Here is a 27,376-nt window from a genome sequence, read left to right as displayed (position 1 = left end):
CTCCCACTGAAACTACATCAAAAGCGGTGGAACAATGACAGGGCAGGGCATGCAGCATATCTGTCATAGAGGGCTTGGCCAACTAGGCATGTAGGGACTCGGTCTGTTGGTTGCGTGTTGACGTCAAGTGTTTGAGAGGTAAGAGGGAGCGGCAGGCTGGAAGGACGGTGTGGTAACATGCAGAAGGGGAGATACATACGACTTAAAAGTATCTAAAATGACAGCTGCAATTGCTAAACATGTAGCCACTGCTGTATCCTAAATTACTATTAGTTTTACTTGCTTTAAATAGAAATTAGCAACATCATTATTGTCATGGTTTTTATAAATTATCATCACCATCATCACTTTGCTAGTCCACATCCTGCCATAGCATCATGGGTAGAATGAGATCCTGTATGGAATGGAGAGATAGAAGGATGGAGGGCACTGGCAGGCAGCAGTGATAGCGAGTTGAGCTGGCAGACAGCAGAAGGACAGGGTTGCCCGGGGATGGCCACAGGAAGCCCCAGTCTAACAGAAGGACAGGGTTGCCCAGGGATGGGCACAGGAAGCCCCAGTCTAACAGAAGGACAGGGTTGCCCGGGGATGGGCACAGGAAGCCCCAGTCTAACAAGTCATACTATCACACTCCTCAATGACAGCAGAAGGACAGGGTTGCCCGGGGATGGGCACAGGAAGCCCCAGTCTAACAGACAGCAGAAGGACAGGGTTGCCCGGGGATGGGCACAGTGACAGGAAGCCCCAGTCTAACAGGGTTGCCCGGGGATGGGCACAGGAAGCCCGAGTCTAACAGGGTTGCCCGGGGATGGGCACAGGAAGCCCCAGTCTAACAGGGTTGCCCGGGGATGGGCACAGGAAGCCCCAGTCTAACAAGGCAGACAGCAGAAGGACAGGGTTGCCCGGGGATGGGCACAGGGAGCCCCAGTCTAACAGGGTTGCCCGGGGATGGGCACAGGAAGCCCCAGTCTAACAGGGTTGCCCGGGGATGGGCACAGGAAGCCCCAGTCTAACAAGGCAGACAGCAGAAGGACAGGGTTGCCCGGGGATGGGCACAGGGAGCCCCAGTCTAACAGGGTTGCCCGGGGATGGGCACAGGAAGCCCCAGTCTAACAGGGTTGCCCGGGGATGGGCACAGGAAGCCCCAGTCTAACAAGGCAGACAGCAGAAGGACAGGGTTGCCCGGGGATGGGCACAGGAAGCCCCAGTCTAACAGGGTTGCCCGGGGATGGGCACAGGAAGCCCCAGTCTAACAGGGTTGCCCGGGGATGGGCACAGGAAGCCCCAGTCTAACAGGGTTGCCCGGGGATGGGCACAGGAAGCCCCAGTCTAACAGGGTTGCCCGGGGATGGGCACAGGAAGCCCCAGTCTAACAGGGTTGCCCGGGGATGGGCACAGGGAGCCCCAGTCTAACAGGGTTGCCCGGGGATGGGCACAGGAAGCCCCAGTCTAACAGGGTTGCCCGGGGATGGGCACAGGAAGCCCCAGTCTAACAAGGCAGACAGCAGAAGGACAGGGTTGCCCGGGGATGGGCACAGGAAGCCCCAGTCTAACAGGGTTGCCCGGGGATGGGCACAGGAAGCCCCAGTCTAACAGGGTTGCCCGGGGATGGGCACAGGAAGCCCCAGTCTAACAGGGTTGCCCGGGGATGGGCACAGGAAGCCCCAGTCTAACAGGGTTGCCCGGGGATGGGCACAGGAAGCCCCAGTCTAACAAGGCAGACAGCAGAAGGACAGGGTTGCCCGGGGATGGGCACAGGAAGCCCCAGTCTAACAAGGCAGACAGCAGAAGGACAGGGTTGCCCGGGGATGGGCACAGGGAGCCCCAGTCTAAGACTGTGATAGTCATACTATCACACTCCTCAACTCTGCCTTTTCTCTCTTCCCGTCTGCTTTCATCATCTCCATTTGTCTCCTCTCAGACTAAAATCTCAGAATCATGTCTTCTTTAAACCTGGCCCTCCAGCCCACGCAAAGACTAATTGGTGGTGACATATTAAACCACAGCTTCTTTTCTACTTCCGGAGGCCTTAATGAGAGCTTTTCATTTTAAATCGTGAGGCCATCATCACCAAGCAACATCATCATAATCCCCATTAAGGTATGCCCGTCAGGCATGTGAAGAGCAATACCTATATGGGTTGGGTATTGCACCATTAAGTGTTAAGGAATGTAAGAGAGCAAACAGTGCAGTACTCATTTCACTAGCTGCTCCGCTTAGTGACAGAGGACATCATTTACCAGTTAACCAGTGATACCAGTTCCTGTCCCATTATTATGTTATTCCTTTAATTGAATAGTTTTTTGGGAACTTTCGATAATAACTTTAAATTAATTGTTTGGGAACTTTCGATAATAACTTTAAATTAATTGTTTTTGTCCTGTCCTGATCCCCCCCCCCCCCCCCTACAGCCCTAGTTCAACAAACATACAGTCATAACGATCATACATTAGACACAGAGGATGAAGCGGAGACCAGCCCTCCTACCCACTAGTCTCCTCTGTGTCTGTCTGCAAGTCTGTGGAAGTGGAAACAGGCTCCCCTCACAGTGGGAGCCATGTGTGCAGTAACACAGGGTTCAGGCCTGGTCTGCTCGGACTGGGCGTGGAGGCAGTGATCAGCCCCAGACACAAGCTAAGTCCCTTAGATCGACGCTCATGCCGGCTGCCTTCATCCACCTGTTATTATTCCAGCCGATTACATATTCTCTACATACTAACGCAGCAGTTAAGATGAGGCCAGCCATGGGAAAGATGGAAAGAGAGAGAGGGAGAAAAGAGAGAGCAAGACGGGTCAAATAGGCATGGCTTCCCTTTGCAATCTGTAGCTGTAGATAGATAATGAACTACTAGGTGCAGTTCAGTGGAGTGCACATCTCTGTCAGAGAATCTTGTGTCATCAATATGTCATATTGACAATGTCCAAATAAGGACTTCCACGTGTTCCATATTTTGTTCTTCCACATGTTCCATATTTTGTTCAAGACTGATCGGTGGTTCGGTAGATCAGGCAGACAGTTTTACTTTATTTGTTTATTTAGACGGGACAGAGCATATTAATGTAGCGTAAATACACCAGATTTAGCAGGAATGCTATGGATCTCAGGTTAGAAATTCACAAAATGTTAAACATATTTGGGGTTTGCGACAGACACACATACATTTGGGGGACATACATACAGTACATACATACATGGATGTATGCGTGTGTGAGAGAGACATGCAAGCCAAGCCCACATGAATGCGTACAGGCCATAATCTCAAATTCATGTCATGAGTCAGGGTCTAAACATCACTTCCATCCCAGGCAGCTGTTGTGTTAAGTATTAAAATGACGGACAATTAACACACTCTGCTATGTCCAACAACATATTGGCTATGGAGACAAACCCGGCTGTCTGTGGATAATATTATTAAGATATTTTAAGCTCATTACTCAGGGGTTGGCTTGGTTGACGGGCTAACTGCTGCCGGGGCAAGAGAGACAGCAGAGGCTTAGACTGGATAGAGAGAGACACACACAGTGGGGATTAACAGATAAATTAACTAGGAGATATGGTAAACTGATGGTTATCTTCCTAAAGGTCCTTACACACTGGGGGCTTTTATTAATTCAACCATTAATTCAATACGCTGTACATCCAAACAGAATGCAAATAGTCTGTTGTGATAAAACTACATACATTTGTTTCCTGAAACAAGGTAGAAATAAAAGCATCAACATGCATAAATGAGAAATCAACTATATGAATAGTTTAATGCAAAATATTCACGATACGTTTTCAGGTTGATTATTCATCATGGTGTGTAAAGCCCTTAAAAGGGATATTTCAATGGGCCATGTTATTGTCTAGAACAATAAAACCGTTATAGGTGAAGGCACGCTCTACTCAGGGAGTCTTAATAGTCTCTGTGGCTGATGAGTGCAGATTCTTGAAGATCAATACAAAAAGGGGAATATCCGCAGTCCGCACTCTCTTGAATGAAGTTTCTTATGAGTTTCTTTATTCATAAAACAAAATCACAGCAGCAGTCCACCTAGATAAACGAACGCGTTTCGGCACGCACCAGGCCTTCCTCAGCGTTTAAATAAAAACTGTGTGCCGAAACGTGTTCGTTTCTCTAGGTGGACAGCTGCTGTGATTTCGTTTTCACTCAACTCATAAGAAACTTTATTCAAGAGAGTGCGGATATTCCCCTTTATTTTATTGACCCATACAGTTTTTAAGTTGCTCGAGTCAGTAATTAGTAGGCATGTAACGATATATCGTATATATCAATATTAATCCCGACGATATGAATCGATTTATTGAAATAAAAAAAAAGATTTTCAAAAAAAAGAAAGAAAACCCCCCCTTTTTTTAGGGAGGCTAGTGAATAAAAAACAAAACAGTAATTTTTCGGAGTGAATCGTTACATGCCTATACATATTTGATATTCATTTTATCAGACACTCCCCCTTGCCTATCCATTGTAACTTCAAAGTCCATTTTAACCATTGTAAATTGAGTTTGAAGTGGTTTGTATCAGAACTTAGGAAGGGGGCGTGTCTGATAAAATAAACATAAAATATCTGAATACTGAATCAAGCAACTTAACCTGTCCAGGCTGCTCCCAAAAGCCAGAGTGGACGATAAAATGACCCAAAATTGAAGAGAGAGAGAGCCTGAGACTGAAGGAGTGAAAGCTACTGCTGCTGTTGTCAGATGGTGAAATTACCATGCATGGGCAACCTCTACTGATACCCAGCATTCCTCTGGCATACCTCAGCTTCTACTCATTCCGTCATATGAATTCTCTAGGAGTGAATGGCATGCCAATAATTTGCCTAGCATAGAAATCATTGCTGATGACTGGGGTGTTTGAGTGTTGCCATGTAAAAGGACCTCTCTCTTTGTTGTAGCTGTAAATGCCAGTAACATTGCTCATCCAGATGAGATTTCTACAGGAATTACTGAATTAATGAGATCATCAATAGAGTATCATCTCTCAGTGAAACCAAACACAATCTCCTTACGTGCGTCTTTCAGACCTAGAGCTCCATTTTCATCACCGCTAAAACCCATATCCCTAAACTTCTTTGCCTTTTTTTTACTATTTTGAAAAACATTTTTGAATAGTTCAACTAGCCAATCTACATTGACACCTTGTGAGCTTGTAGACTGGCCATTTTAACTATTCAAAAATGTTTTGCAAAATAGTAAAAAAAAAGGCAAAGAAGTTTAGGGATAAGAGGTTTAGCGGTGACGAAAATGGAGCCCCTAGTTTCATGACTAGGCCTATGCATCCATACTGTATCATTTGGTAGCTAGCTCACTGCAAGTACTGACATGCTGCTAGAAGACTCTTGCGGATTTGCCGTCAATGCTAGTATGAATCTATTGTTTCCCTTTCCTTTGGGTTCCCTCATCTTGGGTTGTCAGGAATAGGTTCAAGAGTTCCCCTTACTCATTCATTATTTAGCCCATACCTTTGGTGATGCTGAGCGTGTTGTCTCCGCTGGCCACAAAGTCATAAAGTGCAACAAAGAGGTTGGGGTCGCTCTCGGCAGCCCCCAGCAGGTTCTCCTTAGAGCTCCAGCGCACCGCCTCCGTTAGTGCCGCAGAGTCCAGACCAAACGGCCGGTGGAGAGCTTCTGGAGAGACGGGGGAGGAGGATGGAGAGAGAGACAGAGAGATGGAGTGTGGGAGAGACAGAGGAAAAACACTGTTAAATAGATGATTTATGTATATTGACACTGCGATCAAATCTCACCTTGAAGTCGGTGAACGTAAAAGGTGTGCTAGGAGCACACTTGCAGATGTGCATGCATAAAAACAGACCAAGACTGTGAGCAAAAATAGGAGATTTGCAGATTTGTGCATTCTCGGTTCTCAACTTCTAGCTAATAAAGAATGTCTCTGCTGCGCAAAATAGAGCTGCCAGTGCTGATTATACACAAGCTGGCCAGATCACTGTCAGTTCATGATAAGTCTAAAGAATGAAAAAACAGCTGTGTTCCTGGAGTAAAGAAAGACAGTTAAGGAAAGAGAAAGTTGTGTAACCAAAGATAGAAATAGAAAGTCATTTTAATCAAACAGCAGATTCAGATAGTAGATGCTGTAAATGTCCGACCCATTGAGCATCCTGTGGTCTGCGTGTCTACCTGTCAATGTTGGCTCAGTGTGAGGCCAGGTCAGGGTCGCCCATTCTTCCTCATAGCTGCCGTTTGCCCGCAGGCACTTCAAAAGCATTCCTCTGATCTGTTCCAAGAGTGCAGCCCTGTGTCTAGCCCGAACAGGTAAAAACTGATCTGGGAGGGTTGGTCTGTAAGTGAATATAAGGCGAGCAGGACCGAGGCGGGGCCAATGACAAGGGATACCAAAGATTCTCTTTTGTTTCCCACAGAATGCCTACATTTCGAAGGAAATTCACGCATATACAATACTGTACATACGTGAACACGTACACATACATACAGAGTGAGCCACAAGTGTGCATACTACACACACACACACACACACACACACACACACAAAATACACAACAGCTGCTAGTAAACTCCACTGCATGCCTCAACAGCTGCTGAGAGAGTGAGACAGAGGGCAGTTGAAATGGAAGGATAACACAGTATAGTGTGCAGTACAATAGTTTTTACACCAATAACTATTCACTTTCCTGAGAAATATGCATATTACTAATATTACTACAACTACTATACATTAAGGAGGACAAAAGGAACTGCTGCCTGCGATTACAAAACTAGAGAAAAAATAAGAAAGGCTTCTGGGATAAACACATAATTATGAAAAGTAAGTTGGCTGGCTGGCTTGCTAGCTAGCTATAGGTACTGATTTTCCAATGAGAATGGCTTGCTACAAGGCACACACCTGTCCATTCCTCTTACCTTCTCAACATGTGTTGTGTACAGTAAGTAAATAGCTTAAGGGAGGGATTCTAACTTTAGATGCAGAACTTTTGTGCCACTGTCCATTGTTAACCTACACCACGTGGCAGCAATATGCCAGGGCCAACACAGCTGCCCAACTGCCATTTGAGCTCTTCAGGGTTAGAATATGTTAACTAACCCTAACACTACAACAACATACAGACTTATACACCATCCATCATGCAGAATATTGCTGCTCATTGGTGGAAACCTATGTCCAAAAGCATTAACCTGTGTTACAATGGATCCATTGTAGTAGTTATTTAGTCAAAAGCTTGTTAACAACTTTCATTGCTTCTAAGTGTTTAAAAACCGACTGACTTAAGTTACCACTTTCAACATGGTGTCCCCATTGGGTCAAATGCATAAGATGTAAACGATTCTCAAATATACATGCAATGTGAGCTTGTAGACCAGGCATGTTTGCTACTTTTGAAATATAGAGATACAAGGCTTCTGCTCGACAGTGATGATATGCAACACTATCCTCAAGGGGCAGTTTAGCCTTTAGACTTTTGTCATTATGTGTGCAACAGTGCAACAGTAAGGCTACAGCCATGACATGATGAGTGATGCAAGTTCAACTACACACCTATAGATCTGACTGACTTTGGTTTTCTTACCTTTGTTCTGGACCAACTTGCATTGCAGCGCGGCCGTGGCCGTGACCTGACTCAACCACAGCTCCCAGTACATCTTCTGCTCTGGTATGTGGTCCGTTACTGTCACAGTAATCCACTTGGCCTGTCTCGACCACAGACCCTCAGTCTCTTTAGAACGCTCTGTCACTACGCAGCGACTGACCAACCTCTAATGCTAAAAACTATGACCATGAGCTTACATTTTCTGGCAGAATAAGCCCCCCCTCCCTATGAGTATGTTCAGAGACGCGAAGGAGTCAGAAAGAAACCCAGACCCCTCAGACAAAATACTCTGCCCACGCGGACCCTGGATTAGAGCGTCTACACCTCTGACGCTCCAGCAGTAGGAGTCTATCGGGGCCCCCGAGGTCTGGTCTACAGGAGCTCACTACTGCCTTTGATGTGGCCAGGAGGAGTGAGGATTTCCAAGGTTCATCTGGGGAGAACATAGAGCCATGACCGCTGCTCTCTGTGGTTGGACACACCGTGAGGCATATCCAAAAAACGTGGTCAGTGGGAGAAAGAACGTCTGCAAAGGGATGGGGGAATACAGAAGTTGGGGGCTGGGCTGTGTGCATGGTATGGAGGAAAGATGAGATGAATCTGCTGTGTGGGTCTCCAAGAGTGTGTGAGTGAGGCGTAGTCCAGTCCTGTGGTCTACAGCAGATGGCACGTCTCTCCTTGGGGGGAGAGATCCTATTGACCCATGCTTAGCTTGGAGGGGAGTGGGTGTGTGTGTTTGTGTGTGCATGTGCGTGTGTGAGAGACTGCAACTGTTCTATGCAGCCTAGGACAATGTTTCCCGATATCCTATACCAGTCTTCCCTGGTATGTTTAATAATGCATTCTAATAATGAATGTAACCTATGTACACATATACAGTATGTATGAATGTATGCTATTGCTTGTTTCTTTCTATGCAGGCTAGGACAATGTTACAAAATAGCCGTGTTCCTTGGAATGCTTAATCACACCAAACTGTATCGCTTTTTATTGAAGGCTTTGCCTGCCTGCCAAAACGCGGCTGCATTATTTCCATCAATCCAGTGCCTATGTAAATACAAATCACACCCGTGTGAAGTGAGGGGCGCTCTTATCATGATTAGGTGATGTAATGATGATGTAAAACAAACGGTGTCAAAACAAACATTAAATTCTCTTTATTGGTAATGGGATGTAATGTTTGTGTTAGGGACAAGATGACGTACATTTTCCCTTCATTGTCAATGGCGTTTTTAAAACGAACATTGAACTTAAAACAAACATTAAACCTGTATATAGCTCCCCGCAAAAATCAGACCTGTGTGAAGTATCATTATACATCATCTCATGAACTGAATTTATGTGATTGGTTCGCCGAATTTTCCCTTCATTGACAATGGCATTTAATGTTTGTGTTGCCACAAATGTACGTCATATGTAGACAGACATTTGACCTAATTTCTCCTTTCATTGTCAATGGCAAATATTGTGTGTGGACAAAAGCTGTATATAGGAGGGCCCTTCAAAAAGTACCGTAAAAAGTCATCTCTGAGTGCTGCAATCTTTCAAAGTCAAAAGTCATATGATTTGTCACACACGTTGCCGCAGTGAAATTTGATCTCCGCATTTGACCCATCTCTTGGAGCGGTGAGCCGCAGCCAAGGAGCGGTGGGCTGCAGCCGTGCCGCGCTCGGGAATAATTTTGATTAGTTGAAGACCCCCCCAATCCAACCCATTGATGCTGAGTGCCAAGCAGGGAGGCATTGGGTCCCATTTTTACAGTCTTTGGTATGACCCGGGCCTGGGGATCGAACCCCGACCTCCCAGTTTCAGGGCGGACACTCCAACTACAAGCCCACTGTCTGGCCTTGTCCATGTATCCCATATTTACTCTCAAGTCTCGATCCAGTGAAACATGAACATTTAAAATAGAATGTCCCTGTATAAATACAATCACGTATAAATGTTAAAATGGAATTTTGACTGCTAAAAATACATAAAATAAATGCTGTTCTGATTGCTTAACAGAGATCAATGCTTCAAGCTCAGAGTTTTGACTGAGGCAGCAGTTGGTGTGCATGGTGCAAGGCGTGTGTCCGCCTGTGTCCTGCATGCGTGTGTGTGTCTGTCTGCTGTGAAGCGCAGCACATGTGCGTTCTGAGGAGACTGTTTCCTTTGTGAGTGGAAAGCTGATGGTGTTTGTGAATCTGAGTGGCCCCCCAGACCCCTCCCCCACGACAGCTGGGACAGAGGTGACCCTGGTCCTGAAAGATGGACACACACACACACACACACACACACACACACACACACACACACACACACACACACACACACACACACACACACACACACACACACACACACACACACACACACACACACACACACACACACACACACACACACACACACACACACACACACACACACACACACACACACACCTTGCAGCTGTTTGTGTGCACACTCATACCCGTGTCAATGTATATGGCCTTCCCTACACAAGCCCACTTGTACCAGAATATTAACAACAACATCACTTACACGCCTTAATCAGAAACAATACAGTCCATATCTGAAGCCCTTGGACAGGGGGAATTATTTTTAGCTGTTGGGTGAACAAAACAAAGCAGCATGAACAGCCAGAAATAAACCAGCAGGAGAGAACACGAACAGTGGAGAGCAAAGTGATGGTGTGTACGGAGATAGGCGGCTGTCCGCCCTTAGGAAGCCCTAACAATGAGCTGAGACAATGTCACGGATGAGACCCATATCCACAACAAGGCATTTACACAACCCTATAGGACAGAGCAGTTCCTGTGGAGGCCAGGGGACAGTGGAAGGCAGGGAAGATATCTGACAGAAGGCATGGAGACCACATGGATTGGCGTTCCTCTATATTGGAGTTATTATAGTTTTGAAATATTCATTATCTTAATTATTGATTAAGTTCCAAAATAAGGTTATCCGTTGTTGTGGGGGAGAGGGGGCGGAGTGGAGCGTGCATATCATTAGATTCTGAATCAATGCTACAGAAAGCTGACCGCCTCGAAAATGCTAATTTGACCACAAACATTTTCACTATAGCTATTGTTGCAGGTGTAAAAGGTATAGAGATTCCGCAAGTTCATGGCATATTTACCCCTAAAACTTAAGTATTTTACAAACAAGCCATCAGAAATTGTATCCAGGACCAAATGTTCTCCTGCCGTGCTGTGAGGCACATTCGTTGGCTATGACTGCTGGATTGATCCTTTCGAAACACCGGAGCGGAGCTCCCTGGAGCACAACTCCCTGGAGCACCACGAGCGTGTCGCTGTTGTTTCAGCATGACTTCTATACTATAAACACTACATTTGAAGAAACTACCTGTAAAACACTACATTTCAAAAAACGACTTGTACTTGAATAAAATCACACCCGTGTGAACTGAGTGGTGTAAGGTATTATATAGCCTGATCAGCTGTGTTCTGACGTAATGTCTGACGTAATGAAATCAGCATCAACCAATCAGCATCAACCATGCTCATTTTTTTTGCACAGACAGACAGACAGACAGACAGACAGACAGACAGACAGACAGACAAAGCCAGTTGTAGGAGTGGTTTACACCACCAAAAAAATGTGAGGGGCACTCTTATCATCGTACATCATCATACATCATCTCATTCCGGCCAATCAGAATTTGCGTCCTCACCTTCGTCTTCAATGTTTGTGTTTACACGAACACTCAACATTGTCAATGGTATTTAATGTTTGTGTAGGACAAACATTGTGTTTGCACACACACTAAAAGCTGGACATAGGAGGGGCTAGCGCCCCTGAAAAATCACACCCGTGTGAAGTGTGGGGCTCTCTTATCATACATCACCAATCACAATTTCCGTCCTCACTTTTGTCTTCAATGTTTGTGTTTACACAAACACTCAAAACTGGCCATTCATTTTCAATGGCATTAAATGTTTGTGTTAGGACAATGTTTGTGTTTACACACACCCTCAAAGCTGGGGGGCGCCCATCAAAAACGACTAGACGAGCGAGAGAAGTGTGTGTACCAACTGTTCACCGTTCAGAAAACCAGGAAACAACTTGAAGCTAGGGATGCCACCGATTAAAAAAACAATTTTTAGATTAATCGCGGGAGTCTCCAATCGATTTCAATATTTCATAATCAAAAATCGTTATCAATGAATCGATTAATAATCGGGAGATCTGTTGATGAATCCATTTGGCTGATGGTTAGTTGTTGGCATCCCTAGAAGCGGCTGCCGGTGTTGTATCATTTTTCCACTCCCCTCAGAATGTAACTCCCCACCTGTGCTCACATTGAAGAGAGATAGCCGGGGACAGTGGTGAGAAGGGAGGCAGGGTGTGGAGCTCTCTCTGTCCCCGGCTACAGATCTCTGTCCGCGGCTACAGAGAGCTCCACACTCCACCTCTCCTCTAGTCTACAACACCGGTCTGCTGACGGAGCCTCTCGACGGTCTCTCGTAATCAATGAAAGAACAGGGAAACCACGCCGCCCCAATACAAATCTATATAAAATTAATTTGAATTAGATGCCTACATCACGTCATAGAAATCGAACACATTGAGCAAATATGTAATGTGATGTAGTGGTGCCAATGCCAAATGTGTATTTTCTACCCCACCCAGAAACCTGGAAATACACAGAAATAGCTACAGAAACAGCAGAAAGCTCTGATACCAGAAGCCTGAGCAAATTGTACTATATCATTGCTCCACAATGATTTGTTAAAATCTAAGAAAAAGTGATTTTGGGTGTCCTGACCCTTTAACTATAATAACCCTACTCTATCTATGTATGAAAGTAGTAATAAAACAACTAAAATTACGTCCTTTGCCTTATGGTAAAGCACTGGTTAACTGACTGTGGGGCGTGTAGGCCTGCCCTATAGGTTATCTAAGGCCAGTTCTCACCTACAATGCAGCTGCTGCTTTCCACTCAGTGTTACCCCTGATCCATCAGCCACACTGACAGTTTCCACTGATTTAATTATAAGCTGCACAAATCACAATGTGGTGTTCAGTGAGTGAATCCACATGGCATTGCGATGGAAACATTGCATGGCAGGAGTTTTGAAAGTTTTGACATTTTGAAAATGTTTCTATAATGACATGCCCAACATAGGGGCAACAAGATCAGAGTGGTTTAAGTTGAAAACTTGAAATGTCTGTAAATAGATTAGATCAATTGGCTGTTGGCTGAAAAATATCTGTGAAATAGTGTGCTGTTAATGGACCTTTTGGATATTGTTGGCCTGCTCATTTATTTCTGTAGAAATCTAAATGCCTTTCATTTGATCGCCAATTTTGCCATTAATAAACAGTTTGGTCGGTGTTTAAGGGCAGTCAAACTATGGGCAAACAAACGTTATACTGCTGTAGTCTTAAAGCCATTTATTCACATTACTAATCTCGCATAGCCAATCGCATATTTCCATCCATCTCCATCTACCAATCATCTGGATATATTTGGACACACCTTTACCACCGTTACCAAACCGACTAAATGCCTCCACCCACATTAGGAAGGAATGCCCTGCGTCCTTCACACTGGTTGTGCAATGTTTCTTTAACTCATGAATTACCACCCCACCTGTAGCTGACACAGAATTACAACGTCACCAGGCTTATCAATTGGTGGAGCTCTTGGTGGAAAACTACACATGTCTCTACAATGGGGATGATGGGCAATTAATCGATCATCATATCGTTATCGGCCGATGTTGGCCTTAAAATGAAATGGTGGTATCGAACCGATATCAAAATAATATATCAGTTTTAGCTGATTTTATTTTATAATAATTATGTTGTTTTTTAATCCTGAAAGGGCCTGATGAAGGCTGCGGAGTCTATCAGAGTCTAACTAGAGGTAGTGTAAACAATGATCTGGTGCCACCCACTTACAAAACAAATATGGGTAAATTCACCTTCCGCAGCACTGCTCTTCAGGTGTGGAATGCCCTGCCCCCTTCCCTTAAAACAAGCAAATCACTGGCCTCCTTTAAAACAGACCTAAAATTTCACCTGTCAGCAGGTCAGAGGGAGAGGAGGTGACAAATCACTGTTTTAGATTCTTGTTCATGACTATATGTGTGTGAGTGCATGGGACCCGAATGGAAACAAGACCACAAGGTCTTTCTTCGGAAATCCCTTTGGACCAAAATGCCTGACATTGTACATTGTGCTGTTTGCATTTTTCTTATTGTCTAATAAAATATTCAATCAAAATCAATGTTTTCTTGGGAAGCTTTCAAAAGGGTCAACAAGTTGGAACATTTTAAATAAAAATACTACATTTTTATGTTGGGTAGGGCTGGGTAAGTAATCAGATTTTGATGTCTGAAGTAAGTGGTGCAACAGCGCCCACTCTTGGTACCCTAAACATACATACGGAATTACGGACATAGGGACGGACGGACATTGCTGGTTATAAGAGTGGTTGCACCACTCAAATTAAAATCGGAAAATCGATTTTCACTTAAATTAGGGATCTTGCTCATTAAAGCACTGGACGGTGCCAAAAGTACAGCACGATCCTGCTAAAGCATAATAAACTTGAGTCCAACACACCAAATTAATGTCATCTTTCTCTGCCGTGCATTTATCTGGTGCACGCAGCTCACAGCTCTATGATGTGCGTGGCTGCGTGCTCACTCACATTGACACAGACACAGAACATGTCCCAAACACTGAGGTAAACCTGTTGTTTGATTTAACATAACATAAAAAAAGCTAATAGATTATCAATACAGTGTCCCGACCCACTGTCCCTTACATTAAATGTTTATTTTTCGGCTCGGCTAAAAACAAAGTGAAGCCTGACTTATGCTTCGTCGTACGACGTGTCGCGTACTGAAAATAGCTGATCTGCAAGCTCACAACTTGGAATAGGAATAGGAAAATTCACATTTGTTTGCATTTAGTGGTGAAGCCACTCCAATGACCAGTAATGTCTGTCTCTATCTGTGTCTGTCTGTCTGTCTGTCTGACTCTGTGGTACCAACATGTGACAAAGTGGCGCTGTTGAGCATCACTGTGCACAGGTGCATGATGGGAAACTGTTTTTTTTTTCATCTTAACTCCGCCCCCTCCCCCTCTGGCTGCTGTGCCGGCCCGGCGACCACACCACCACGTCGTGTTGACTAGACTACAGTAATAAGGACCCATGACGGCCACCGCCAGCAACAACACGCCGGCCACAACCCGACACACACATCTCTCGCCTATCGCACGGCAAACGCCACACAACTACACTACGCTTGGTGAACGCAGCTAAAGCAGCTGCGTTCTTCACAGTACACCGTGGAGGATTTTCGTTTCACATCGCGGCCCATGGAAGACTTCAATTGGCCAGTCAGTCAGTCAGTCAGTCAGTCAGTCAGTCAGTCAGTCAGTGTGTGTGTGTGTGAGTGAGTGAGTGAGTGAGTGAGTGAGTGAGTGAGTGTGTGTGTGTATGCGCGCAACAACACATAATAATAATTAATAACCCATCCGTTTCTACACAATACTGGGTATAAACACACAGTTGAAACATGAAGTGGAGTCTGTCAACTCCCGCAATTTCCTTCTCCCCATATTGCGCCGCTACGTAACTCTAGGATGAGCCGCCCGAAGGGCGGCGGAATTTTAGTTCTTCTAGTTTTTAACCTTTGCTGTGGCAATCACCTCACCAATACAGGCTGTTGCCATCATATGGCATTTGTTTGGGACGAAAAGATATATGGGGATGATAACATGATGTGACTCTACTGAAAAAACTTGTCTGGCATTAATCTACTGCCCATCCTTCAATTATGGTCCAACTTTCACACTCTATATCAGTTTCACTTTGACTTCACCAGGTATTTCCTAGTTGTGCCGACTGTTCATACTCACTTATGGTCACTTTGCCTAGAGGTGGTTATACAGTGACTGGTACACTTTTGAGACAAACACGCATGTAGTACATCCATCCAGTAGCTAGCACTCTGTGCTTCAGCCCCACGAGGAGCAGTCTATAAACTTGCCATGGCAGAAGTAGAGAGAGACTGAGTGATGGAAGGAGGAGCCAGCTGTTGATGAAAACAGGACACAGGACAATAGCTTCATTGATGCCACATCAAGTGTGTAGATTGGATGAGGTCTGAGGATGGCTTCTCTTGTTCTTTAGGGCTTTGTTTTCACCATCAAGTCAATACTATTACAATGTAGCCTGTCTGTTCACTGTTCAGTCCAGGGATAGACACAGTCACATACTGTATAGCAGGGGTGGGAAAACAACACCTATCTTTGATTGCTTTACCAGGTATTAACAGATTGGGCTATTGAGGTGATCAATGCAGTTGATTAGAAAAACCAAAATGACAACATTAAACTTACTTTTTTCTTATCGTTTTATTCAAAATTATATGGGGGGTGGCGATTAAATAATGAGTCAGTCAGTAATTCATGAATCATGGCACTCATCAAGCACATGGCTTTGAAGGGCAGATCTAACAGCTCTCAACATGTCATGCTGCTATGCGTTATGGGTTTGTAGATCAGCTACTTTAAATTAAAAAAAGATCATGTTCGAATTTCGGGCCATCGAATATATAATATTATTTTTTGGGTCAGCCCGAAAAGGTTGCCCATTCCTATTGTAACCTTACGACTACACCCCTGTAGATACATGTACACACTTGCTACTTCCTCCCCCTCATGTCCAGAACCTGAGTCTATCCTGACTCTCACACCTTTCCATTGAGTAATCACGCACGCACGCAGTGAATGTACATACATACATTTCCATTGAGTAATCACACACACACGCAGTGGATGTCTAGTCATTTCTTGTCAATATAGCCAGTCTGTCTGTTGCTGGAGTCGATGTTCACCAATTAGGGAGTGGACAATGGCCAGTATGGGCCTGAGGGCCAACGGATCATCAAGGGGAATGGAGATGAATGGAGGCCCAACCCACCGCTTGGCCAGCCCAGCACAGCGCTGCCCAGCCCTCTTAGGGCCCGTTATGGGTTAATAATGGGATATAAGTGCCTCCCTCCAGGCAGCATGGCTAAGTGCTGCTTTATGTGACAGTGGAGAGGATGCAGAGTGGCCTGTGATGGCTTGGAGGAACTTCCTTTTCTTCCGCTGTGGTTTGCATCACACCTCGGGGCCAGCCGGCAATATGGCCTGTCAAGCTAAAGCCTAACGCATAGCCTCTTAATGTACACTCAATGCAGAGCTTAGACACATCTCAGAGAGGCTTGACTCTGCTTTTTCTCATAGTTGTCGTTTTGAAAACTCACTCAATATTGTCAGCCACCTTATGTGGAAAATGTTGTAAGACTGTGACGCTCAGCAGCTGACAGGTTGGTATTTCTGCTCAATCTCCAAAAATAATGAAGGACTATTGTTCCTGTACAGCAGACAGATGTGAAATAGTAGAGCACTAAAAAGTGTGGAAAGGTGATGCCAATATGACTATGTTCACTGTCAGCGTCACTGCTGATCTTCCCCACAAATCATTCATAAAGCTACAAGACTGCAAACAACCAGGATGATGTCAAAAGGATGGGCTATGGTAGGTTGGTTGTGTGCCTGTCTGTACTAGGGCTGGGGCGGTATGGGATTTTTATTACCGCGGTTATTGTCGGCCCCCATACCGCCGGTATGGCGATAATTACCGCACCCACCCAAAATATGATTAGACTGACTGAGCCTCACTGTTTATTATGATACACTTTATTTCATATCAACCATATGCACTTAGGCCTAGAACCCAGGGTTAGGGTTAGAACTAGGGTTAGGGTTAGAACCTAGGGCGCCAGAACGGTGGTAACGAACCCGATACCGCGGTATGCGTTGTATACCGGCGGTATGGCGATATTGCGGTTATTGCACCCAGCCCTAGTCTGTACGCATGCACACACGTGACGTTAGATAATTGTTCATATTGCTTTTTTTGCCTTTGTATCGCTCTATACGACAGCTATCCTTATTTTGTACTGAAATTCCCTCACGGAGGGGTGCTCAAAAGTAGATCACAATCTGCCAGTAGATCACAAAGGCTGTGCAGTTAGACCACATGACATGCCCCTCATATGTCTTGTTTTATGTCTGTCTTGACTATAAATAACAATAAAACTAATATAATAAAAAGGAAGGGTCTGTCAGCTCCTTTCACAGCTTCTATAGAGCGTTGCAGTCCCGCCCCCTTTCATGACGACGAGACACGAGAGACCCGGAAAATAATTCCCCCTTAATTTTCCTCAGACTTTTCAAAAAGTAAAAGATGTTTACGCCGCGGACAAAGCCAACTCGAGTTGTGATAAATCATGACAATAAACACAATGTTTTTGGTCGATCAAATAATTTGTAAGAAGAAAAACAAAACAAAAAGTGTTGTATCCTGCCTTTTTTTTCTTCTTTCTAATTTTTTGATCAGCCTAAAACATTGTGTTTATTGTCATGATTTGTCACAACTCGAGTTGGCTTTGTCCGCGGCGTAAACGTCCTTAAATAAATACTTTTTGAAAAGTCTATAAGGAAGGGAGTTCTTTTCCGGGTCTCTCGCGGGGCTGGACTGCGACGCTCTATAGTAAGCGCTGCAGTAAACCCCCAATGCAATGCTTTGTTTTGTGCACAAATGTGCATTACTCAATAATACTCAGTTATATATAAAAAATGTGGCAAAGAAGGCAAAGAACCCAAAAACTGGGGACTGAGGAAGGCTCCCCCCTCACTATTTCCCACTACAAGTGAGTTGTCTTATGGTGCATTAACAGGGGCAGATGCAAAATATTCAAAGATGCAAAGCTACACAGTGTATTTGTAGCGGTTGTAGCTTTTGCAGCATCTACAAGCGTGGGATTTGCTTTGTAGCTTCACGTCGCTGGCTTCCATTGACAATGCATGGTAGACTGCGTCTTTGCGCCTGTAAATATGTCAATACAAAAACTGCTACGAGGATACAGGTAAAACCAGAAAAAGCACTATAAAGGCTTGTTTATATCATGTATAAAGTAAAAGGAAAAATAAATAAATAAAGTAAAAGGAAAAAACGTGACAACCGTATGGAAAAAGTGGCAGAAGAACGCAGAGGTGCCCCCTGTGCCTCCGCCTCTGCGTTCTTCTGCCCGGAGTGATGTAGAAACGAGTGCTTCACTTCTACCCGTGTGAACGCAACATTATAGCTATTCCAGAGCCCCCTCAGGTCCTCTTCATCTCACTCACAAATTTAAATCTCAACAACAGCAACAGGAGATAACTCAACAATAGGAACTCAGGTCGACCAATCATCAAACAAATCAATCCACAAATTAACAATAGCATGCAGGAAGTCAAGCGTTATGTACTTGAAATGCTACTGCTGTCCCCAGCCGAGTGCCACTGGATCGGAGGTCCTCTGACCCACTGGCCAACTGGAGGGTGATTACAATGTAGGGGACTAGTAGGGACAGTTCAGATTTCCCCAGGAAGAGCAGCACTTAAGATATACATCTCTACAAAGGCATCTCTCATTTGGGGTGCTGGGGTATAGACTGGTTGGTGTGTGTGTGTGTGCGCTATTTTCAGCTATATTTAGACCTCACAGTCACAGAAGAGATGGGGGGGGGGGAACCCAATTTGAAAAAGTAATCAGCACTTGATCGTTGCCTGTCTCTGGTCAATTTCGTTTGCAGCATTTCCGAGAACTAATACGGGTGTTGTGCAAATGAGGTGACCCACTGGCGCAGCGAGATCTCTCCGTCAGAGAAGCATGATTCTAAACTACGTCCGTCTCTAGACAAAGACCCGCCCACGGTAACGCCCCGCCTGCCTTGCCAGCCTCGGGTCTTCATCGGGTCTCAGAGACCTGATACATTTTGCACAACGTTCTTAATTTGTCACTGCTGTTTGATCTGCAGCACTGATTAATGTAATTTATTTGTATGTGTAAACTATAAAAGGGTCTCTTTTCCCTTCATCTTTATCCTTTTTAGTATAATAGTATTAGTTTACTATAATTAGATAAATACACGATAATAAACACAAACTTTATTTAGAACACACCCAAATCATATTAAGCAAAGCAAACGGCATTAGTTTGCCACTTCTACAAAAAATAAAAGTTACAAGGCTGCATTCTGACTGAAGCGTCATCTGTCGCAAGTGCCAAGCCGTCATTCTCTGTCCCTTGTATTATACCGTCCTTGTATGATTTCCCACCACGGAGAAAATGGAATCAGTGTCACCAGACTATCCACCATAGCTGTCGACCTCGGAGGAAAGTCTGGTAAGACCATAGAACTAAAGGCCACTACGTCTCGCAGCTTCAGTTTTGGCCAGTCTTTCTGGGGGTTTGGGTAAGACAGGCAGTGATGGTAGGCCAATCAGAGGCAGGTGGTGCATTTACTGCGTTGTGTCTAGTGACGGACGTAGTTTAGAATCATGCGTCAGAGAAGTGGTATTTTTACCATTGCTTGTCAATGCTTGCCACTATGGACCTCACTGTGGTTGGTCGACAAAGGTTTACTTTGGCCATAACCACTTTAAGGTTACTTTGTTGACGAGTGTCCCCTGGGGGTCTATACTTGGTATTTGTGATGCGTTGTGAGCTTGTAGATCCCTTACTTTCACAGAATGTTCACCTAATATGTTGAGAATGGCGATGCTTTATGTGATTAAGAGAGAGAGAGAACAGAGAAAAGGAAAAGGGGTGTGTGTACTAGGTGCATGTGTGCATCTCTCTCTTCCTCCCCCCCTCCCCTCTCTCTCTCTCTGCTGCTTATCTGTTTATGTGGGTGCATGTTTGGGCCAAGTCTCCACCAGCCTGCAACCCAGCAGATAAGCAGCAGTGATAATGGCTGCAGATGAGGACTGGTCCTTGAAACAAATCCACACTAAACAGGCTTGGCACACACCACCCCACCCAAATCTCATTTTCCAACTGCTGCATCATTCAACACAGACAGTGCAACCCTTCTACTGTACATACACAAAAATCACACATAATCTCTCTATTGACAGACTGATTGAAAGCACTGTGTTGGCTGGACAGTAACGTTGGTGGTCAGCCTGACATGGACGATTTCGTCATCTACACAGTCAGCATGGGATAGATACCAATCATTCACTACCTCTGTGTGCCGATTAATCTTCAGGATTAAATTATATGAGCTGTGGAGAGCCAGGGGCTCGCAAAGGAGAACAGAGGATTGTGGTTTGGGAGCTGAATAGGGTGAACTGGTGGCATATGCTGAGGCTAGGGTTGGAGCTGGGGGTTGTGGTCAAAAGTCTGAGTTCAATCTCCAAGGCATAATTCCGATTTAAAACAGTTGTGTACTATCCTGAAGGCTTCCTTATTAAGAGGGTTGGTCACCCTAGCTAGCCTCCGGTGATTAATTTTCTCACTTCTGTATAAACATAATTCATTTTTGTCACTAGGCAAATCTTAGCCTATTTCTGCTTACTGGGTAGATCATGTTTCCTGTGTGTGGCAATAATGGGAAACTGCTTTTTGCAGTCCAATCTGACATTGGGTACATCTCTTTCTAAACAATATGTGGCTTTATCTGGTGTTCAATGGCAGGTATCCAAAGCATAGGTATGCAGATGAGATGATGTTCAGGGCTAAAGTGAAGGTGATAGTCAGTCAGTGTGCAAGTTATGAGACTAATAGCAGAGATTTTGCCTGGGGTCGCAGTCTAGATAGGTTTGGCAGTCAGTGGTAGTGGAGGCTTGGCTGACACTGAAGCCACAGTACAGAGACATAAATTATTAAACATGCAACCATTACAGAGAACACACAGCTACATGAAATCTTCAGACATAAAACATGTTTAACTATGTTCATGTGACAGTGACAAGCAGGCCAAGAAGCACAGATTAATACATACATAGACACACAGGCAGAATTAATTGTGGCCCTCATACTCTCATTATGCTTATATAAAGTAAGTGGGGGAAATTCTTATTCACAATCTGTGCCATGTCCATTGATTTCTTGTCATTTCCCATTCATTTCAACACAGTTTCACCAAGAGGAGGTGTGCCCATGGCTCCTCCTAGTGGTAACCTCCAGCCAATAGGAGTGGCCAACTACTTCCGTAATGATATTCATTGTGCTTGGATATCAACTTCTTAAGCTTGTTAAAGTCTCATCCGTGACCACCACAGCTTCTAAAACTCCCATTTGCCCAAAGAAAGTGCAGCTGTGTGCCTTATCCTAGTTGTGGGTGCTTTTGCACCATATAGCCTATAGAGAAAAGTGGATTTGTCTCTAATCTCATTTCACCCCTGATGCAAATCAGCTTACAGCCCTTGGATCCTGGATACGGTCATCTCCACTCTCTCCTGGGCAGCTTTTACTGAGCTTCAGCAGGCTGCACGTTTATACCTACACTGCTGCCAGCAAATACTCTATGATCCTTATCTGTCCCAATGTCTATGATCTTATAAGTATAGATAGGCTAAATCGCTTCATCAAGACATCCACAGGATTATACAGGAACCTCCAGAGGATTGGGGGTGCTGTAGAAGTCAAGTCACCACATTGACCACACTAAAATAATACAGTAATCAGAGACTGGCTAAACTTCGGCTGATTAAAGCTGCTCTCCCAGTATGGACATTATCAGTCTGAGTCATTATCATGTCTGTATTATCATGAGGAAACCAATAGAAACTAAAATGACGAGAATGCCTTTTCTCCAGCAGATTCACACACAAGTTGAAGATCAGTTGAAGGTCTGCCCCCACTGCAGTGTTTGTATCCGATTAACTGCAGTGACAGGGACCAGGGGTGGTGGGGGTGGTCTGAAATCATGATGTGGCTGAAGGTCCTGTCGATAAATTGTTGCCATTGCTTCAACTGCTGCACTGCACTTCAACCAATACTTCTTCCAGAGGTGTCTGCCAGTCTTCCTTGAATCAGGACATGAGATGGCTGCCAACACGTGATTTTTTTCTACGTACGCTTTAAGACATAGACCCGCCCTTGGTGACGCCCCGCGCGGCCCGCCTGCCTCTGATTGGCCGCGAACCCTCTTATTGGCTAGCTATGCTGCTGCTGTCAGAAGAAGAGTAGAGGAAGTAGGGAGAGAAGTAGGGAGAAGCTTAGCGATAATAATATTAAAACGTTAGCGATTTAGCGATAATAATATTAAAACGCCAACATTGATCTGTCACCGTCCCCGATAAAACACAAACAAACACTGTAGCCTATTTATTAGAAAACCCTAACATCGTCGCCGCATGACAATCATAATCATGACATGATTCATGACGGTGAACTTATGTTATGAGTCTTAATGACAAAGTCAATAACAGTATCCATAAGAAAGCACGCTAGAGATGTAAACATAAACATGAAACATTATTGTACTGTAAAAAGTGACTTTGTTATACTATTCCCGTCAGCTTTATCCTTTGTAGTATTAGACCGAATACGGACACACTGTATTTATTAGAACACCCAACATTGTGATCAAATCACAATTCAATCAAAGCAAACCGCGTAAACAATATTAGTAAATACGGACACACGCTAATCACCACAAACACTTTATTTATGGAGCGTCATCTGTGCCTTTAGAATACTACGCCTATCGCCTGTCATCATCTGTCACAGGGCGCCGCCATCTCTGACTGTTTCTGACATCGACAACAACGAGCTCTGGCCAATCAGACGCGCGGGGCGTCACCTATGTGGCGGGTCTATGTGTTAAAGCGTACGTAGAAAGAAATCACGCGCTGCCAACACCTCATGTATCCTAGAAAAACAGCAGGGTGGCGTGGCTTGAGCAGAGGCGGCAGCTGGCTCACCTTGCCTTGAGGTTATGGTCTGACACTCAACACCTGGGGGGTGGGGGGGAGATTATGGGGGCCATGAAGCCAGCGACCTGCTGTCGATACATAGCCTTTTGTTTCCTATGTTACAAAGAAATATCAATATGTGCACAAAAATCACATAATACCAAGTTACCCTCTCTGTCACACAGAGAAATAGGCCACACAGAAAGACATGTTTTACCAAATAATAATGAATAATTCTTCAGTTCTGCATTACAGTGTAATGCAGATTGTGCAGAACCGAATAATTATTCATTACACTGGCTTGGAAACCTAGGAAGGGTGTAGTGTGCAGTCCATTACTAAATACTATATAAAGCAGGATTAGGCTAAAGATTAAATGTGTGTCCGTTTGTGGTAAAGACAGAGGTAATCAGCCTTTCCCTGGCAAAAAAGGCGATAAATCGCCTTAGTGTTCAAACGACAACATCATTCCATTAGCCAGATCACAACTTTATCCCTGACAAGACCCAATGATGTGAAGAGCTGAGTCCAAAGCTTGGTGCCAAATTCAACTGAAATGATTAAAATGAACTCATAAAAAGAACCACTCAAGACCTGCATCATCAGCTTTTACCAACCTAAAACTGCAATGAAATGCTGTGTCATTATTGCTATAAAGATTCTCCTATAAAATGGGTTCTTTAATGGACAGCAGTAGACTGAGTGCACAATCTCAATGTTCCTCACTTAAGCGTCATTGTTCCCATCATTGTGTGCATTGAGAAGTAGCAGTGTCTCTCTGCAGAGTGACTGACTGCACCCAGGCTGCTACAAAAAGGGCTACTCCGGCCTGGACAGCAGAGAGAAAAGTGAAGTGTAGACAGTAAGTGCTGCTGTATTTTGCAGCTCTGTCTGCCTGTGTATGTGCTTACAGGCCAGGAACTTTGCTGTGAGGACTGAGGATGTGACAGTCAGGCGCTTCAAATGCACTCAGTTCTAGATTCCTGTAACCCTTCCCATTCCTCCTTGTTCTCTTCAATGTGCGGTAGCCGCCTAGCCGGTAGGATTTCCCTACCTACTGGAAGGGAACAAGGCAGATTTGAACAATGCAGCCAACTAGGAGGAGGACAGGACCCAGTGCAGTTGGACAGAAAGACAGACAGACAGGACAGCCCAAAACAATGCTCCCAGTCACACAAACTTAAGGCAGAGAATGGCCATATCATTAACCCACAGAGAGAAAGCTTAACACATGTCTTCCCAGAGGATATGTGACAGTCAGACATGTCACCCAGTGGAGGAACACTGACATCCTGTCATCCACATGACAGTGCTGATTCCAGAGTTGGCTTAAACTTTTAGAGTGACTGTGCCTCAGGGCAGTGGGATGATCGAGAGAGAGTTGGGAGGAAGGGATCAGTCTATTCAGAGCGTGAAGAATTTAAAGCTAGGGCCTCTTCTCCATGCTTCTGTGCATGCCATGTAGATGCATCTATTCTATACTATTCTTCACGGTTCACAGATGAGATGACCATTCGTCTGCAGCCAGGGTTCAGACTGAAGAACGTGAGATGAGAGTGATAGATGCTCAGTGATGCAAATAGCCTGCATCCTGCATCCAACTCTAACCTGGTGCTCTAATTTTCTTAATGGAACAATTTAGTGTGGAATATTTCTGTAAAACCAGATTCACTCCACAACAACACAGAACTATAGATCTGCTCTGAGACAATTGTGAACACTTTGTCTTTAGACTTGATAAGATGTTGGTAATACTCTCCTTTTAACTTAGAAATTGAAAGATCACAAGGTCCCTATAGAATCAAAGGGTGCAGTGAACCAGTCATTTAGGACATTATCAGGCAGCAGCTGTAAGTGAGCATGTGAAAACCACTCGTTGTAGTAATGCGAGCCTGTTGTAGCTGCTATAGTGAGTTAATGGAGTGGAATTGCTACTCAATCCCCAGTGGCAACGATCATTGTTTACCAGGCGAAGTACCACAAAGAGGGGCCTTAAAAGTGATCTTAAACCAGCTATCATGCATTAACTCAGAGACATGCCCTTTAGGCAGGATACAGCTGTCCTCAGGTGACTGTTTCTTCCTATACATTATCAAACAGTTTCTATTTATCTCTCAGGGCTGATCAGATCACATGGAATAACACACTCACACGTAGAACACACAGTAAACCTGAGGTGGTCGTGGTCATAACGGTGGTCAAATGCCTTTGTCTGTAACTTGCAAATAGCCCAGTACTGAAGTTGATGACAAGTGGATGAGGCATGGATGGAAAGGTTGGTTGGCATTGCCATTTCCTATAACGCGTCCTAGTCACTCGACTAGGAACCGCATACAAATCAGTCACACTGTAAACGACCCCCTTCTAGTTCTCATCACCACAGCCCTCTTTATAATGTGTCATATCCATACCTGAATGTTGTGTGAATATGTTGATCCCTGGGTCGGGCACGTTCACTGCTGCAGTCCTACCCGGTGGTGTCCCGGTGGTCATGCTGCCTTCCCGGGGTCTCCTCCCGGCGTTGCTGCCCCGGTTCCCCTTTACTTGGTGCGGCTGTGGCGGTTGCAGTCCGGTCGATGTGCCCTCCCCGACACGGCCTACCTGTTGTCCCATCCCCGCAGTTTGTGGTACCGACGATCGGGACTAAAGCGAGCAAACCCCCCCTGCGCACCGTTGGCTCACATCCCCCAACTGGAGCGGCCTGTTCCGAATAGTGTTCCTCCTCAACCCCCTCTAGCTGCTAGCCTGTGTTAGCTCGCTAGCTAGTCACTCGGCTAGCGTTAGCAGTTATCAGTGAAACCCACCCACCCTGCCGCAAACAATAAATCCAAAACCCCGGCGTATGTCAACAATCCGCTGTACTCCAACGCCCCGGTGGATCGCAAGGTCACTGATGTGTTACCCGACGTCCGAGATTCAGTGAAATCCAGACCGTTTCAGGATCGTTTGGCCGTTCTCCGGCCACTGCGCGCCCCCTCAGACGCCGCCATCTTTACCGCAGAATAGAACGAGATGTGTTTGGTTTCAACGGAGGAGAAGGAGGAGGGGGTTCGGTGTGATCCCCGGACAGGACGGTCACCTCCTCAACCCAACAACCCCAGTGGGCAGCGGCTCTGAACAGCCCTACTACTACACACCGTGACATCCTCAGTTCATGAACTCTGACGGTGTGCAAAATGGAACCAAATGGAACCGTTACTCGGCCGTTACGTTTGCATGTTCCAGAGCCATAGAAATGCTCTAAGTTATTGTCTAGAAGTGATCTGTGAAATTGATTTGATTGATGCTTATTGTACAGAATCATATAATTTCTATTAGTTCACATGACGCTCGTACTTAAGTCATGTTTCAGGTGCTGAACTTGTGAGCTCAGACTGTTAGAATTAAGTCCTGCATTCAAAAATGTAATTAGGCAAAACGTACAATTATATCATACAATAAAAACTAAAAATGAACGTAGGTGGTTGCACACTGGACGCGTTTTTCGAAAAACCGACGGAAAAACACCGATAAAAATCCGAAAACGCGTGCAGTGTGCAGGGACGCCTTGTCCACACAATGTTTTTCCATGTCTCATTCAACTCTTCAACTACTAGATAGGCATACAGGTTTCCTGTATGCGGACAAGTTGAACAGGTCAAAATTCATATCAGATATCATGTCTATAGATGACACATGACCTTTGAGACTATATCTAAATGTCTCAATAGAACAGGAGAATAAAATACAACCACCCCAATTGTACAAGTTACTATAAACATACTCATATTCATTAAGAAAAAGTTATAGTATTGCTTTAAGCGGCCTTTAGTAAACCTATGTGGTCAAGTGAGATCTAAGGAAAGTAAAAACTTGTGATACAGTGCCACCTTGTGGTTATACATGAGTAGAGAATTCTCATACTGAATGAAATGCACAATTCGGAAAGTAAAAAAACACTTGCCTATTATGTATTCCATTCTCTATTAGAATAAATACATCACACATTTATTGAATCTCCCATTGGAAATTGGTAATACTGATTGTGAAATGAATTT

The 27,376-nt window shown here is 44.7% G+C and overlaps 1 protein-coding gene across 4 annotated transcripts in view; it reads right to left on the bottom strand.

Annotated features, from left to right (window-relative positions):
- Positions 1-26,854, bottom strand: part of abl2 (c-abl oncogene 2, non-receptor tyrosine kinase) — a 46,342-nt gene extending 19,488 nt beyond the window's left edge. Inside the window, exons 1-3 of one of the 4 annotated variants that reach the window (XM_079506839.1) lie at positions 7,551-7,652; positions 6,145-6,305; positions 5,470-5,634 (exon numbers count right to left, since the gene is read on the bottom strand). In XM_079506839.1, the coding sequence (XP_079362965.1) occupies positions 5,470-5,634; positions 6,145-6,305; positions 7,551-7,573 (349 nt within the window). In that variant the 5' untranslated portion in view covers positions 7,574-7,652. Of the gene's footprint in view, positions 1-5,469; positions 5,635-6,144; positions 6,306-7,550; positions 7,653-25,750 lie in introns of those variants that run through there. The other 3 variants (XM_079506838.1, XM_079506840.1, XM_079506837.1) reach the window with 3 other exon arrangements.
- Positions 26,855-27,376: the final 522 nt, after the last annotated feature.

Source organism: Electrona antarctica, assembly GCF_951216825.1.
Source record: "Electrona antarctica genome assembly, chromosome: 7".
Lineage (NCBI taxonomy): Eukaryota > Metazoa > Chordata > Actinopteri > Myctophiformes > Myctophidae > Electrona > Electrona antarctica.
Note: the sequence above shows the minus strand (reverse complement) of the source record. Positions and strands in the feature narration are given on the sequence as shown.